Source organism: Bombina bombina, chromosome 7 (assembly GCF_027579735.1).
Source record: "Bombina bombina isolate aBomBom1 chromosome 7, aBomBom1.pri, whole genome shotgun sequence".
Classification (NCBI taxonomy): domain Eukaryota; kingdom Metazoa; phylum Chordata; class Amphibia; order Anura; family Bombinatoridae; genus Bombina; species Bombina bombina.
In genome coordinates, this window is record NC_069505.1 from 534,430,222 (window position 1) to 534,444,873 (window position 14,652).

At 43.6% G+C, this 14,652-nt stretch overlaps 1 protein-coding gene across 1 annotated transcript in view; it reads left to right on the forward strand.

Moving 5' to 3' along the window:
• The window catches only part of LOC128666984 (3-galactosyl-N-acetylglucosaminide 4-alpha-L-fucosyltransferase FUT3-like), a 41,163-nt gene extending 27,899 nt beyond the window's left edge, over positions 1-13,264 (forward strand). The window contains exon 2 of the mRNA XM_053721830.1: positions 11,478-13,264. Within this exon, the coding sequence (XP_053577805.1) occupies positions 11,478-12,600 (1,123 nt within the window). The 3' untranslated portion in view covers positions 12,601-13,264. The remainder of the gene's footprint in view (positions 1-11,477) is intronic.
• Positions 13,265-14,652: the final 1,388 nt, after the last annotated feature.

Here is a 14,652-nt window from a genome sequence, read left to right on the forward strand (position 1 = left end):
CTCTTGCCGCCAAACCAACCAACAGGAACCCAGTAATAAACCACACTTTAACTAATCATAACCATAAAACATAACGATTTCAACAGATTGCAGATACAACAATTTAACCCAAACTTTAATGAATAATCCCCAACAAGGCTCCCCTGATGTCCCTTAGAAACATATCCAACCCTACGTCCGTAAGGTGGACTCCATCAGGCCTAAATAGGTCCCTTTTGTCGGCCGTTATGCTTTCGTGCCTGACCACGAAACCCCCAATGCCCGTGACCGCTCTTCCCATCTCCCTATTCACCTTTTTGCGCACATTATATGCAGCCCTCTGTGTGACAATGTGCCGCCATTGCAGTCGAGCAACTACATTTGACCACCCCAAAGTCACACCCTGCAACCAAGTGTGCATCCATTGCACATCCGCTGTCATTCTTCTGATCAAATCCAGCGCGGGCATTGCCCCCAAGTCATTTCCCCCGAGGTGCAGCACTAAAACATTAGGCCGCCCCCACCTTTTGTGTGCCTCCTGTAAAAGTGCAGGCAAATCAGCCCACGACAGTCCCCTGCGCCCTAACCACCGAAAGCTTGCCTTGGACGTTGGGAATCCAAGTTGCTGACCTTCCGGCGATCGTAACGCCCTGAGATGAGCCCAGTGGATGTATGAATGGCCTACCATCCATACACGAACCGGAGGTGCTTTTGCATTCACAACACCTGATAAAACAGAGAACACCACCATGAAAAAACCGCCCTTGCACAACCTGGGTCCCCCCCCAACAAAAACCCCCCTTTGGAAGTATGGACCCGCCCACATGTCTGTGCTCTAGCAGTGTCCTTTATCAGGTCTAATATAAGTCTTGTACTGGGACGACTTCCATCTACCCAAGCGCTTAATCTCCGCCACCGTAACTCCCTTTTGCGCTGCGCTGGTCGCCGCGCCTATTCTAAACGAGTGCGGGGCGATCCTGCCCGGATCCAACCCGGCCTCCTTTGCCGTCTTCGCCAATACCTGGCGGAATTGAAAAACCGAGAGGGCCAAACCGTCCTCATGTATCAGGAGCAGTTGCCCTCCCGCCGGCCTCACCTTCAGGTATTGCTCCAAGCATGCCACTGGGCAGCAATCCTCAAACTCTTGACGTTCAAGGGGCAGCCATGCCCCCACCCCCTCCTGGTCCGTCTTGGACCTGGGTATGAACAACAGGAGCCCCTCGTCCGTCAAACGGACATGCTCCAACTGCACTCCTCCTCGACCTTTCTCCTTTGCAGACGCCACAAGCTCCCCCACCCTGAGGGCTCCCGCAAACGCCAAAGCAAATGCCGTTCGGAAAAGAAGCTGCTCGTACTTGGATGTGCAAACCTTTGCCACACCATTCGCTAACGCCTTCAATCTCTCCCGTGTAATGGGCTCTCTCCGATCTTTCTGACGGGGGGCCAACCTGCCCCACCCCTTCAACACCTTCCTTACTAGGAAGGTTCCGGAGTGGTCCTCAAAGCCAAGCGCCTTGTTAAAGAAGGCCAGAGCCGATAGCCTACTACTCGCGCCGGCCTTACTGACCCCTTCTTTCCGTAGTAAAGCCAACCATTCCAACACCAGCACCCTAGAAGCCCTTTGTACCTGTACACCTCCGCGTTGACAGAACGCCTCCCAGCAGTCCCAGTGACTCTTATATGTTGACCATGTCCTTGGCGCCAAGGATGCCTTCACCAAAGCTAGGATGCTCATCCAACCTTCACCAGCTGCCAAAGAGAAGATGGGCATGTTAACCCCTCCTCTGCCGCCATGGGTGCCGCTGCCCTAAACTGCTCCCATTTAAATCGAGAGAGTGCATCTGCAATAATGTTCTGCACTCCCGGGACGTGTTTGGCGGTAAAATGTATATTGAACTGCAAGCATCGCAACACCAAGTGACGCAAGCAACACACAACCGCTGGCGATGACGCGGACAGCCTGTTAATGGCGTACACCACACTCATGTTGTCCGTCCAGAACACCACCGATTTATTAGCCAGTCTATCCCCCCAAATCTCCACAGCAACCACTATCGGGAATAGCTCCAACAGCGTCAAGTTTTTGGTGAAACCTGCATCTATCCAGCCCCTCGGCCATGGAGCCGCGCTCCATTCTCCGTCCAGGTACGCTCCATACCCGAAACCCCCCGCTGCGTCCGTGTACAAGTTTATTGCCTTGTTGGGTACTTTCCTACCCCTCCATAGGCACACACCATTAAAATTCATTAGGAATTTTTCCCATATCTCCAGGTCCTCCCTCACATCCGCCGTAATGCTCGTCCATTTTGCTAGACCGGTAGGGCCCTTCAAAAGTCCCTCCAATCGACGGTTAAAGGCTCTTCCCATCGGGATGACCCTACCCGCAAAATTCAGGAGGCCCAGCAGCGCCTGCACCTCTTTTATCGCAACCTTGCTCGACCCCTTAATCCTTCGGACCGCTCCAAGCATCCGGACAACCTTGTCCATGGGCAGCCTACATTCCGCCTGCACTGTATCTATTTCGATACCTAGAAATGTGAGACATGTACACGGCCCTTGCGTTTTGTCGTCCGCGAGCGGCACTCCAAAACGCGACATCATATCCTGCATAACCTCCATGAGCTGTTCACACTCCGTGGAACCAGCTCTCCCTACCAACAAGAAATCGTCCAAGTAGTGGGCCACCGCTCCCCCACTTGACGCCTTGTACACTACCCAATGCAGGAAAGAACTAAAACACTCAAACAAGGAACAGGACAATGAGCAGCCCATCGGCAAACACCTGTCCACATAATATTCCCCTTCGAACTTCATGCCCATTAGTCTGAAAGCCGAAGGGTGCAGTGGCAGCAGGCGGAAAGCCGATTCAATGTCTAGCTTCGCCAGCAATGCCCCCGGACCGCATGCCCTGACCACGTCCAGCGCACGATCGAACGATTGATAGTGCACTGAACTCAGCTCTGGGTCAATAGCGTCGTTGACTGACGCCCCTTTTGGGAAAGAAAGGTGATGTATCAACCTGAACTTCCCTTCCTCTTTCTTGGGTACCACACCCAATGGGGAGATCACCAGATCCGCCATCGGGCATGTGGAGAATGGCCCCGATACCCTGCCCAGCGCCACCTCCTTTGCCAACTTTTCCCTAACCACGTGCGGGAATTCATAGGCCGTTTTCAAGTTCCTGTGCACTGAAGAACCCTCAACACGACCCATGACCGGTATCCGGAAACCCCCTTCCAACCCCGACCTCAGCAGCTCAGCTGCCCCTGTGTCGGGGTAGTTCGCCAGCCATATCAGCATGGCCCGCAACCTAAGCGGAGTTGGTGCCCTTGACTGCAACTCCCGCCTTAGGCGTAATTCTGGGCTGTCCCTGGTCCTTTCGTTTTCCACAATCGGCGCCTGGGTGAGGCCCTGCACAGAACTTGCAGATGTGACGAAAGGAGCAGCTGCTCCCCCTGTCACACTGCTTATCCTGGTATTTCCAGCACTCCCTCCCTTTCCTGCCCAGCCGCGCCCCTAGGCGCTGCGGTGCTTGACGTGACGCCACTGGGGAGGGAGAACTGCCTTCCAATCCTAATTTGGACCACAAGTGCATATCCTGTGTTCCAAAATGCAGCAGAGGGTTACCTACCATCTTTCTCCTAAAGGCCATGTCGTATTCACGCCATGCGCCTTCCTTGAATCTCGTACGGATATCCTCTATGGTATCCTGGTACTTAAACAGGTTATGCCCCTGCAACGGCCACCTGTCGACATAGCACGCAGCCAGTACACGGAAGCATTTAAGCCATTCCTCGTACGTCTCTGGCCTACGTACTTTCTTTGGGCCCGAGCCATCCGCCGCCCTTTCTTTGGCTCTAAACGCATCCAGAGAGAGCTCGAATACGTTAACGTATTTTCCCTCTTGAATCTTTTTAACGACCTTCGCTTTCAAATGGCCATATAGCGAGTGGACCAAACACGGGTAAGTGTCACCCTGTGCAGCCACTTTGCGAGGCACTGGTCCCACTGGCGTAACAGCGCCCCCTAAAGCTTGCGTTCCCTGTAGCTCAAGTGTCTGGGACGTAGCGCCCGCCTTGTCCTTCGCTCTAGCAGACGCCATCTTCTTTATCCACCTAAACATCCTGCGCTGACCCTTCCCCACTAACCCAAGATCCTCCCCGCTATCGGATCCTGACCCACTTGTGGAAGACCCCGTGTCAGTGTGTATGTTGTCTGGTGCGTGGCACTCACCCTCGCCTGGTATCCCTGCTTGCGAAGGAGTCGCTGGACTCGCAGCGCTCTGGATGCCACTAGTACCTGCTACTGCCATGGCGCTGCTCGTGCTCGCTGCCATCTCTGCTGTGCTTGATGGACCCTGTTGAGACAAAACAACTTGGGGGGTACTCCGGTCTGTGAGAGGGGCAACAGTTGAAACACCCTCTCTCCCCTGCCCCTGTCTCCCCCCAGATGACATACCCAGAACATTAGCCACAGCATCCCTGATAATCACCTCCTGCGCCGCCCCCTCCCGGGCGTGACCACTAAACCCAGGCAGGGGCCTCGCAGCATCTCTCGCATGCAACGCTGCCTCCACAGCTCTCCTGATCATATCCTCATCCACACCACTATGAGACTGGCCCCCTCTATGCATCTGCACCCTCTCATACTGCGTATCATTTGTCGCCTCACACGGTCTCACAAATCCCCCAGCCCTAAACTGAGAAACTCCCTCATAGGCATGCGTTATCCCCGCATGTCCCCACCCCATGTGTGGTTCATATCTCCGTCCAGTCTCCAATCTACCATATGGCCCCTCAGACCCTTCGGCCTCTGATATTGCATCCACACCTGCATACCTCAGGTTCATGCCACCCCTCATGCAATCTTGTCCCAATGTGACCCCTATACCTGTACTCCGTACCGATGCACCCCTCTCATTCACCACAACCACGGGCCTCTGCCCGTCACTGCCTCTATCCGTAGCCACGACCTGATCACTCGTGCTAGGCCGCACTGTAGGCCTCCCAACTGAACACACCGCTCCGCCTGACACACCAGATGAGCCCCTCTGAGGACCGCGGTCAACCGCCATGCGCGCATGCGCGCCATCAACATGCATACCCACGTGGGACCCAACTGCGCCACATGCTCTCCTACCAGCATCCGGACCCCCAGCCATCCCCATGCCAGGTAAGTGGGCCCCGCTGCTCCCTGCCTGTCCTCCTGATACCCCGCTCGCTAACCGGAGTCCCCCCAAGTTACCTTCGGGGCTCCGGTCACGCGAGGCACTCCTCACTCTGCCGCGTCCTCCCTCCGAATGGCGACCGCGATCCCCCTCCTCCTCAGAACTCTCGGAGGAGATCTCGCGGGAACCGCCAACCGGAGGGCCAGACTCCGCTGCGCACTCTGCCATGTGGCTGTGCTGTGGGCCTGCTCCTGTACCACCGCCAGCCCCAGCGACAGCCACGCCAAGGCCCTGGTCCCCATGGGGCAACCCCCCGACAAAGGACTGGGCCAAGGCCAAAACTGCCGCTAAGGCCGCCGGCGGCAAGGCCGCAAACTGCCCGGCCAGGCCGGCCCCAGCCTCCGCTGGGGCAACCGGACCAGACAAATTCCCCTGGCCACACTCTGTTCCCCCCACCGCTGACACCTCCCCGCTTGCCTGCGGGCCTTGATTGGGGGCTACCCTATTTACCCCACTGGTCTGGGCCAACCCTCCGGCGCCTTTAGGCCGTGAGCTACCCCCTGCCTTGCCCTTTCCTTTATTAAAACTCCTAGCAGGTGGGGATTTTTGGGGTGTGGGGGGTACCACATCTTCTGACTCCGGCTCCTGTCTGTGCCTTGCAGGTCCTTTCTTTCTTGCAGCCATCTCCACCACCTCCCTGTAACGCTTGGGAGGCACAGATTTTCTCCTGGATCTCTCCATGTTTTACTTCAAGAACCTTCAGACAACTTCAGAAACCTTCTCCTTGAAGTCTGGAAACCGAAAGAGGCTGATCTCACTGTTGCAGGACCCTATAAAGGTAAGAAAACAGACACCTCCTTCCCCCTTGCAACATTGTAACAACACATTTAGCATTACTCCAGACTTCAAGTTGGTAAACCCTTAATTTTGTTACAGGCCCACTAGAGGGCCCTCCACTACCATTCTATCTATAAATGTGCATGTGTGTGTGTATTTCTATCTATAAATGTGCATGTGTGTGTATTTCTATCTATAAATGTGCATGTCTGTGTGTATTTCTATCTATAAATGTTATAAATGTGCATGTGTTTGTGTATTTCTATCTATAAATGTGCATGTGTGTGTGTATTTCTATCTATAAATGTGCATGTGTGTGTGTGTGTATTTCTATCTATAAATGTGCATGTGTGTGTGTATTTCTATCTATAAATGTGCATGTGTGTGTATTTCTATCTATAAATGTGCATGTGTTTGTGTATTTCTATCTATAAATGTGCATGTGTGTGTATTTCTATCTATAAATGTGCATGTGTGTGTGTGTATTTCTATCTATAAATGTGCATGTGTGTGTGTATTTCTATCTATAAATGTGCATGTGTTTGTGTATTTCTATCTATAAATGTGCATGTGTGTGTATATTTCTATCTATAAATGTGCATGTGTGTGTGTATTTCTATCTATAAATGTGCATGTGTGTGTGTATTTCTATCTATAAATGTGCATGTGTTTGTGTATTTCTATCTATAAATGTGCATGTGTGTGTGTATTTCTATCTATAAATGTGCATGTGTGTGTGTATTTCTATCTATAAATGTGCATGTGTGTGTATATTTCTATCTATAAATGTGCATGTGTTTGTGTATTTCTATCTATAAATGTGCATGTGTGTGTGTATTTCTATCTATAAATGTGCATGTGTTTGTGTATTTCTATCTATAAATGTGCATGTGTGTGTGTATTTCTATCTATAAATGTGCATGTGTGTGTGTATTTCTATCTATAAATGTGCATGTGTGTGTGTATTTCTATCTATAAATGTGCATGTGTGTGTATATTTCTATCTATAAATGTGCATGTGTGTGTATTTCTATCTATAAATGTGCATGTGTGTGTGTATTTCTATCTATAAATGTGCATGTGTGTGTGTATTTCTATCTATACATGTGCATGTGTTTGTGTATTTCTATCTATAAATGTGCATGTGTGTGTATATTTCTATCTATAAATGTGCATGTGTTTGTGTATTTCTATCTATAAATGTGCATGTGTGTGTGTATCTCTATCTATAAATGTGCATGTGTGTGTGTATTTCACCTCTCTGTGTGCCTGTATACACAGCTGTATTTGTGTGTACAATGCTGCCTGCGAATAAGGATTTTAAAATTGGACTATTAAAGGGATATGAAACCCCAAATTTTTCTTTTATGATTCAGATAGAGCATGAAAATTTAAATTATGTTCTAATTTACTTCTAGTATTAATTTTTCTTAGTTTTTTTGGTATATTTTGTTTAAAAGCAGGGATGTATGCTTAGAAGCTGGCCCATTTCTGGAGCACTATATAGCAGCCGTTTGGCAAGAATCTTATCCATTTGCCAGAAGGGCAGCACTATTTCCTGCCATATAGGGATCCAGATGCCAACCTAGGTATCTCTTCCACACAGAATATCATGGGAACAAAGCAAATTTTATAATAAATGTAAAATGGAAACTTTTTTAAAATGGATTGCTGTGTCTGTATCAAAAAATTTAACTTGGGGTTTCATATCCCTTTAAGAATTTTCATGGAACTGGTAGTGCTTGGGAATATTTGTTAACCACTGTAAATAGACAGACTGATCATTTGAGTTTGTTGTGGTACTTTACCCAATTAGAAGTTCTTTTTAATAGATTTTAAATGCACTTTGGGCTTGATGATCTAGATCTTTCTGGGCTGGCGAGATTATTAAAGAATACTCGCCAGTACAGTACTATGGGGAATGATCTTCAATGACCTTTACCCCTGATAACAAGATGTCTCGCCAAGGGGTGTATAATGAATTTCGTATGAAAGTGCACAAAAAAATTTGTATTATAAAGATCATACAAAGCGAATTATTAATTAAACCAATCACACAAAAGAGAGTAAGGAAAAACTGTATTGTTAAGGTGGATTAAAAATCGTAATGAAATTGTTCACCAAAAATCGTATTTTATCAAAAACAATTTTTTTTATCCAAATTACACAGGAATAAATTGTATTAACTGCGCACAACGTAAATTGTAATTTAAGTACACTGGATGCGCAAAAAAAATTGTTTATAAAAGTACAAAATACAAAGCGTAAATTTTGTTTTTTTCATAAAATTGGTGTTCCATGGTCGTATATATGAAATTTTCACTTTAATCCCAGCATAATTCTGTAAAGATTTCGCACTACAGATCTGACAGTTTTTTCTCGCCAACTGAAAGCTGGTGAGCTTTTCTCAAAACACTCAAATTACTTATAACCCTAATAGTAAGACACATGCATACGAAAATATAGGTGATTATAAGATTCTATATGCAGAAAGCAGCATAATTACTTTCAATAGGAGAAATCTCGCTACTCACAAGGACTGCCCCTTTTTTTACTATAATTCCACCAGGGCAGCCCTGATGAGGGAAAAAACACGTCTGAAATTGTGAGGTTTAGATCTTTGGGCCCTTAGGCCCTGATATTCAAAGGTTCTCCAGCTTGGAGAGAAATTACAGTTGAGACTTTACAGAGGGCGGAACTCTCCAGCACTGCGATATCTCTATAATTTCTATATATCAAGGAGAGACAACCCAGTGCAATATAGCACTGCATGATATGAGAGTTGTGTTACACATCTGTGTTTCTTTAACAAATTAGGATCATACTTTGTACATTTCTGTTTATATATACAAATGACATTACACCTTGAATTTGCTGCATTGCAATCTAAAACGTACAGGTTCAGAAAGTGGTAGGGAGAAGAGGGCAGTTCCCTGGCCTGAACAGGGAAGTTCCCAGGGTATGTCTAAAGTTCTCTCTCCAGTCTTGTAAAATTTTCTAAGCATTTTAAACAATCTGCTCTCACGGATTTGTCTCACCAGCTGTATGCAGCTCAAGTTTGCTCATAATTCCCAATACATTTATTTTAACTAATGAAAAAGTATTATAGACTAATAATAGACAAAAACAAGTTAAATTGTAGTAAAAACATTTCAGTTTAATTTGTAATTGATGCAAACGAAGCCTTTATATCAGCCCCAGTGGTTCTCCAGTTACTTTCTCTTTTTCATGTGAAAGTTTATATCCCAGACGTCTTAATTAATTTCTATGGAAGGCATCTCTCATTTCTCTTGGATTTCTAGATTCCTCCCCTTTTTTAACTAATGAAAAAGTAATATAGACTAATAATAGACAAAAACAAGTTAAATTGTAGTAAAAACATTTCAGTTTAATTTGTAATTGATGCAAACGAAGCCTTTATATCAGCCCCAGTGGTTCTCCAGTTACTTTCTCTTTTTCATGTGAAAGTTTATATCCCAGACGTCTTAATTAATTTCTATGGAAGGCATCTCTCATTTCTCTTGGATTTCTAGATTCCTCCCCTTTTCTTAGAACATTCAGTGAGTTCTGCCTCTGTAAAGTTTGCTCTATAACAGAATTTGTAAAATCACAATCCTAAATACATTGCTGTACACAAAATAGAAAGTGCATGGTTTAAATGTAATAAAATTAAATCTGAAGTGTAAAGTGATATAAAATACAAAGCACAAAGTGTATATGCAGCAGAACTGTCATGTTATTCAGTGCTATATTGCACTGGGCTTGTCTCTCCTTCATATACAGAAATGCAGGGAATGCCCCTTGGAGATGTAAAGCAAAATTTGTCTTTTGAAAATTTCACTAGGGATCTCGCAGAGCTGGAGATTCATTTTATAAAATCTCACCTGAGCAGAGAGGTTTTGAAGATGATGTTTTAGTGAGAATGAAGATAAAGATTTGTGAATATTCCCCCAATCACTTGTAAAAAAATGTTTTGCCCATACATTTTCTGATATATATATCTCTTCATTTCCAGAATAAATATTAGTAATCCTTCCAAACTTACTATTTTCTGCAAACCAGTAACACATAATGCATCCTCATCCACTGTATTACAATAAGCCCTGTTGTGGATTGAAAAAAAGACATTTATTTCCATTTTTCGTATAATTTATTTGTCAAGGATTTGATTAAAGGACACTGAACCCATTTTTTTTCTTTCATGATTCAGATAGAGCATGAAATTTTAATCACATTTCTAATTTATTCCTATTATCAATTTTTCTTCATTCTCTTACTATCTTTATTTTAAAAGCAGGAATGTAAATCTTAGCAGACAGCCCATTTTAGGTTCAGCACCATGGATAGTGCTTGCTTATTGGAGGCTTACATCTACCCACCAATAAGCAAGCATAACCCAGGTTCTCAACCAAAAATGGTCCGGCTCCTAGGCATCACATTTCTGCTTTTTAAATAAAGATAGCAAGAGAACAAAGAAAGATTGATAATAGGAGTAAATTAGAAAGTTGCTTAAAATTGCATGCTCTGAATCATGAAAGAAAAATTGGGTTTAGTGTCCCTTTAACAGAGGAAACAATTTTTAAAAGATCAAGAATTACATGAATAAAAGACCCTGTTTACTGTTAGAGAGAAAGCTCTAACCTGAAAAAAATAAATTAGAAACAAAATAAACTTAAGGTATATAGTATGTTACCAATCTAAATTAAATAGATTGTACCCAAGTTATTATTAGATTGATGGACAATGTTCCCAACTAGGTAACCTGTCCATACTTTTTCATGGCAAGCAGACAGAGAACACTGTATGACTGCTACCTGAAATTAGCCCCCACTCCCCCACTCACATGACCAGTTGAACAAAAGCAGAAGCTGTTAATCACCTTGGATAAACAAGTTTGCTGTGATTTATTGAGAAGATGACCACTCCTATTTAAAGGGACAGTCTAGTCAAAAATAAACTTTAATGATTCATGCAATTTTAAACAACTTTCCAATTTACTTTTATCATCAATTCTGCTTTGTTATCTTGGTATTCTTAGATAAGTAGGCTCATATGCTAATTTCTTAGCCCTTAAGGGCCACTTCTTATCTGAATGCATTTTGACAGTTTCACAGCTAGAGGGTGTTAGCTCATGTGTGCCATATAGATAACATTGTTTTCATTCCCGTGGAGTTACCTGCACTGATTGGCTAAAATGCAAGTCTGTCAAAAGAACTGAAATAAGAGGGCAGTCTGCAGAGGCTTAGATAAAAGGTAATCACAGAGGTAAAAAGTGTAATAATATAACAGTGTTGGTTATGCAAAACTGGGGAATGGATATTAAAGGGATTATCTATTGTTTTAAACGATAACAATTGTGGGTTAGACTGTCACTTTAACTTGCAGTAAGCAGGCTGCTTTCTAACATAAAGCCCATTATCTCATTCATTTTGTTCATAGTGTATGGGAGCTTATATTTAATATTAATTATACCTTCTTTTTTTTTTCTCTACAGATTAAATATGAATTTTAAAAACATTCATATGCGTCATTTCATTATTTTCTCTTTAATATTTACGCTTCTATTTTTAATCTCTTTTATTGGGAAAAGAAATCATATATTACAAGTTAAATTTACAAACCAAACAACAGATGCAACTAAAGAAGCAATGAAACCAAAAAGTGCCAATCTGTCTGTATGCCAACAGAATTCTGGGAAAGAACTCCTTATCTTGGTTTGGGTGTGGCCTTTCGATCAACCTTTCCCATTAGACAGATGTGAGAAGGACTTCAATATTACTGGATGCAAACTTACAGCAGACAGGGGTCTGTATGATACTGCTGATGCTGTGATTATGCATTATGCTGAAATAATAGGTAACAGAAATTCTTTACCCCAAAAACCAAGACATCGGTTTCAACATTGGGTGTGGTTCAACGTGGAACCTCCATTTATTGCTACAAAATTGAATGATCTGGACAATCTGTTTAACATGACCATGACATTTCGTAAAGATTCTGATATCTTTGTTCCCTACGGTCATATGCAAATATTGAAGGAGATTCAAAATTTCACAATTCCTCCCAAGTCCAAGCTAGTGTCTTGGGCTGTAAGTAAATGGTACCCAGGTGTCCCTCGTATTGCATATTATAATGAACTTAAGAAATATATCCAAATTGATATTTACGGGAAGGGGAACAAACCACTCAGCAGTGAAGATTTCACAAAAACCATCTCTCAGTATAAATTTTACTTGGCCTTTGAAAACTCAATTTATACGGACTATATCACAGAGAAAATATGGACCAATGCATTTGACTCATGGGCTGTGCCTGTTGTGCTAGGGACTCCTCGCAAGAATTATGAGCAATTTATACCCGGTGACGCATTTATTCATGTGGATGACTTCTCAAGCCACAAGGAACTGGCTGATTACCTATTAATGTTGGATAAAGATGATGAGAAATATAAGAAATATTTTAACTGGAGATCCTATTACAAGCCTATATTGCATACTGGATGGCCTATATTGCATAATGGATGGCCATATTATTATTGCACAGCCTGTAGAGTATTAAAGAATGCTCCAGAATATCAAGTCATTCCTAGTATAGAAAAGTGGTATTTGGAGCAGTAATAGTATGTTATAATTAAAGAGTAGTACCGTAACATTAAAAATGAATAATATTAAAGCTCCCCAAAACCCCCTCAAATGCCCTGCTCCACATTGGTATTCGCGACCTACCCAAACACCAAGCATATCTGTGTATTTATTTGTTAACAGCTACTAAAGCGGCAATAGCCAAATCTTGGAATACCACGACTCCCCCAAAATGGTCCTATATTTTAAACTACATGTCATATATCTATAACATGGAGAAAAATGTATTTTACACTTTAAACAACTCAGACCCGTTTGAACTAGTGTGGGCAGACTGGCAAACTCGCTATGAAACTACTTGGTCCCCGAATATTGTGATAAACGCAAGTTAGATATTCTCACATACTCCTAAGACGGAAATCTTCTCTCTACCTCCTACATCCCACTTTACCTCCCCCTCCCTTTTTCTTCCCCCCCCCCTCCCTCACCACCATACCCATTTTAAAGAGTATTATATTATGTTTACTCTACATAATTTACATAAATATCAACCTCAAATGTTTGAACAGTTTAGATTGACTATTTATATGTTATGTAGGAGCCTGCGTGCTCCAAGCACAATTTCTATTTTATTTTTGTACCGTGATGGTAATTTATCTTAATAAAAACATTTAAAAAAAAAAAAAAAAAAAAAGAATAATATATATATATGTCTGTGTGAGTGTGTATGTATGTATATGTAACCCCAACCCCTTCCTTATCTATCTTTGGTGAGAATGATACAGGTTGGACGGTCACCTTTGACGCTGTGGCTTCACAGGAATGACCTAAGTCTCCGCTGGAATAGGGAGTCTGGGACATCTTGATTAATGTAACATACAGTGCCTCCACTCAGTGATAACAATTCTCAGGGAACCCACAACACTAAGACAATGAGTTCCCCACAACATGCTATAATAAACAGAAGCAGATAATAAAGTAACACAGAATATATTTAAATGCAAATAGAACAACATATAAATAACATAACAGTCCCACACTTTGCAGGGTACCCTTTTTCCCAAAATACGTAAGTAAAGTCCCTTGTGGTGGTGCATGTTGGGGCCCTTAGTAAGTTTCAGATATCTGTTTAGTGTGAGGGATAACTATAACTGAATCCTACCTGAATCCTCCTGTATAATGTTCTAGAAAAGGTCTGGGAGGGTTAGAGAGCTGTTTTTTTTTGGGGGGGGGATCAGGGAGGATGTGGGCTAAGGGGGGATGCTACACCAAAGCATATGTAATAATGCTAAAAAAAAAATTTTTTTTTTTAAAACCTTTTATTTTAGTACTGGCAGACTTTCTGCCAGTACTTAAGATGGCGGGGACAATTGTGGGGTGGAGGAGGGAAGGGAGCTGTTTGGGAGGGATCAGGGGGTCTACACTAAAGCTAAAATTAACCCTTCAAGCTCCCTACAAACTACCTAATTAACTCCTTCACTGCTAGCCATAATACACGTGTGATGTGCAGCAGCATTTAGCAGCCTTCTAATTACCAGAAAGCAACGCCGAAGTCAAATATGTCTGCTATTTCTGAACAAAGGGGATCCCAGAGAAGCATTTACAACCATTTGTGCCATAATTGCTCAAGCTGTTTGTAAATAATTTCAGTGTTAAACCTAAAATTGCGAAAAAATGTAAGTTTTTTTTAAATTTGATCGCATTTGGCGGTGAAATGGTGGCATGAAATATACCAAAATGGGCCTAGATCAATACTTTGGGTTGTCTACTACACTACACTTAAGCTAAAATTAACTCTACAAGCTGTTCCCTAATTAACCCCTTCACTGCTGGGCATAAAGCACGTGTGGTGCGCAGTGTCATTTAGCAGCCTTCTAATTACCAAAAAGCAACGCCAAAGCCATATAAGTCTGCTATAATGGCATGTCTGGCACACAGTGTTAGGGCAAGGGTCCATCAGACCACTGATACCTGGTCTGCAAAGCATGGTCAGGGCAGGTATATCACCTACACTGCGCACTGTGAAGCGGGCGTAACCCTTACACTACCTGATCGATACAACATCATACCTGATGTTTTCAAGCACGT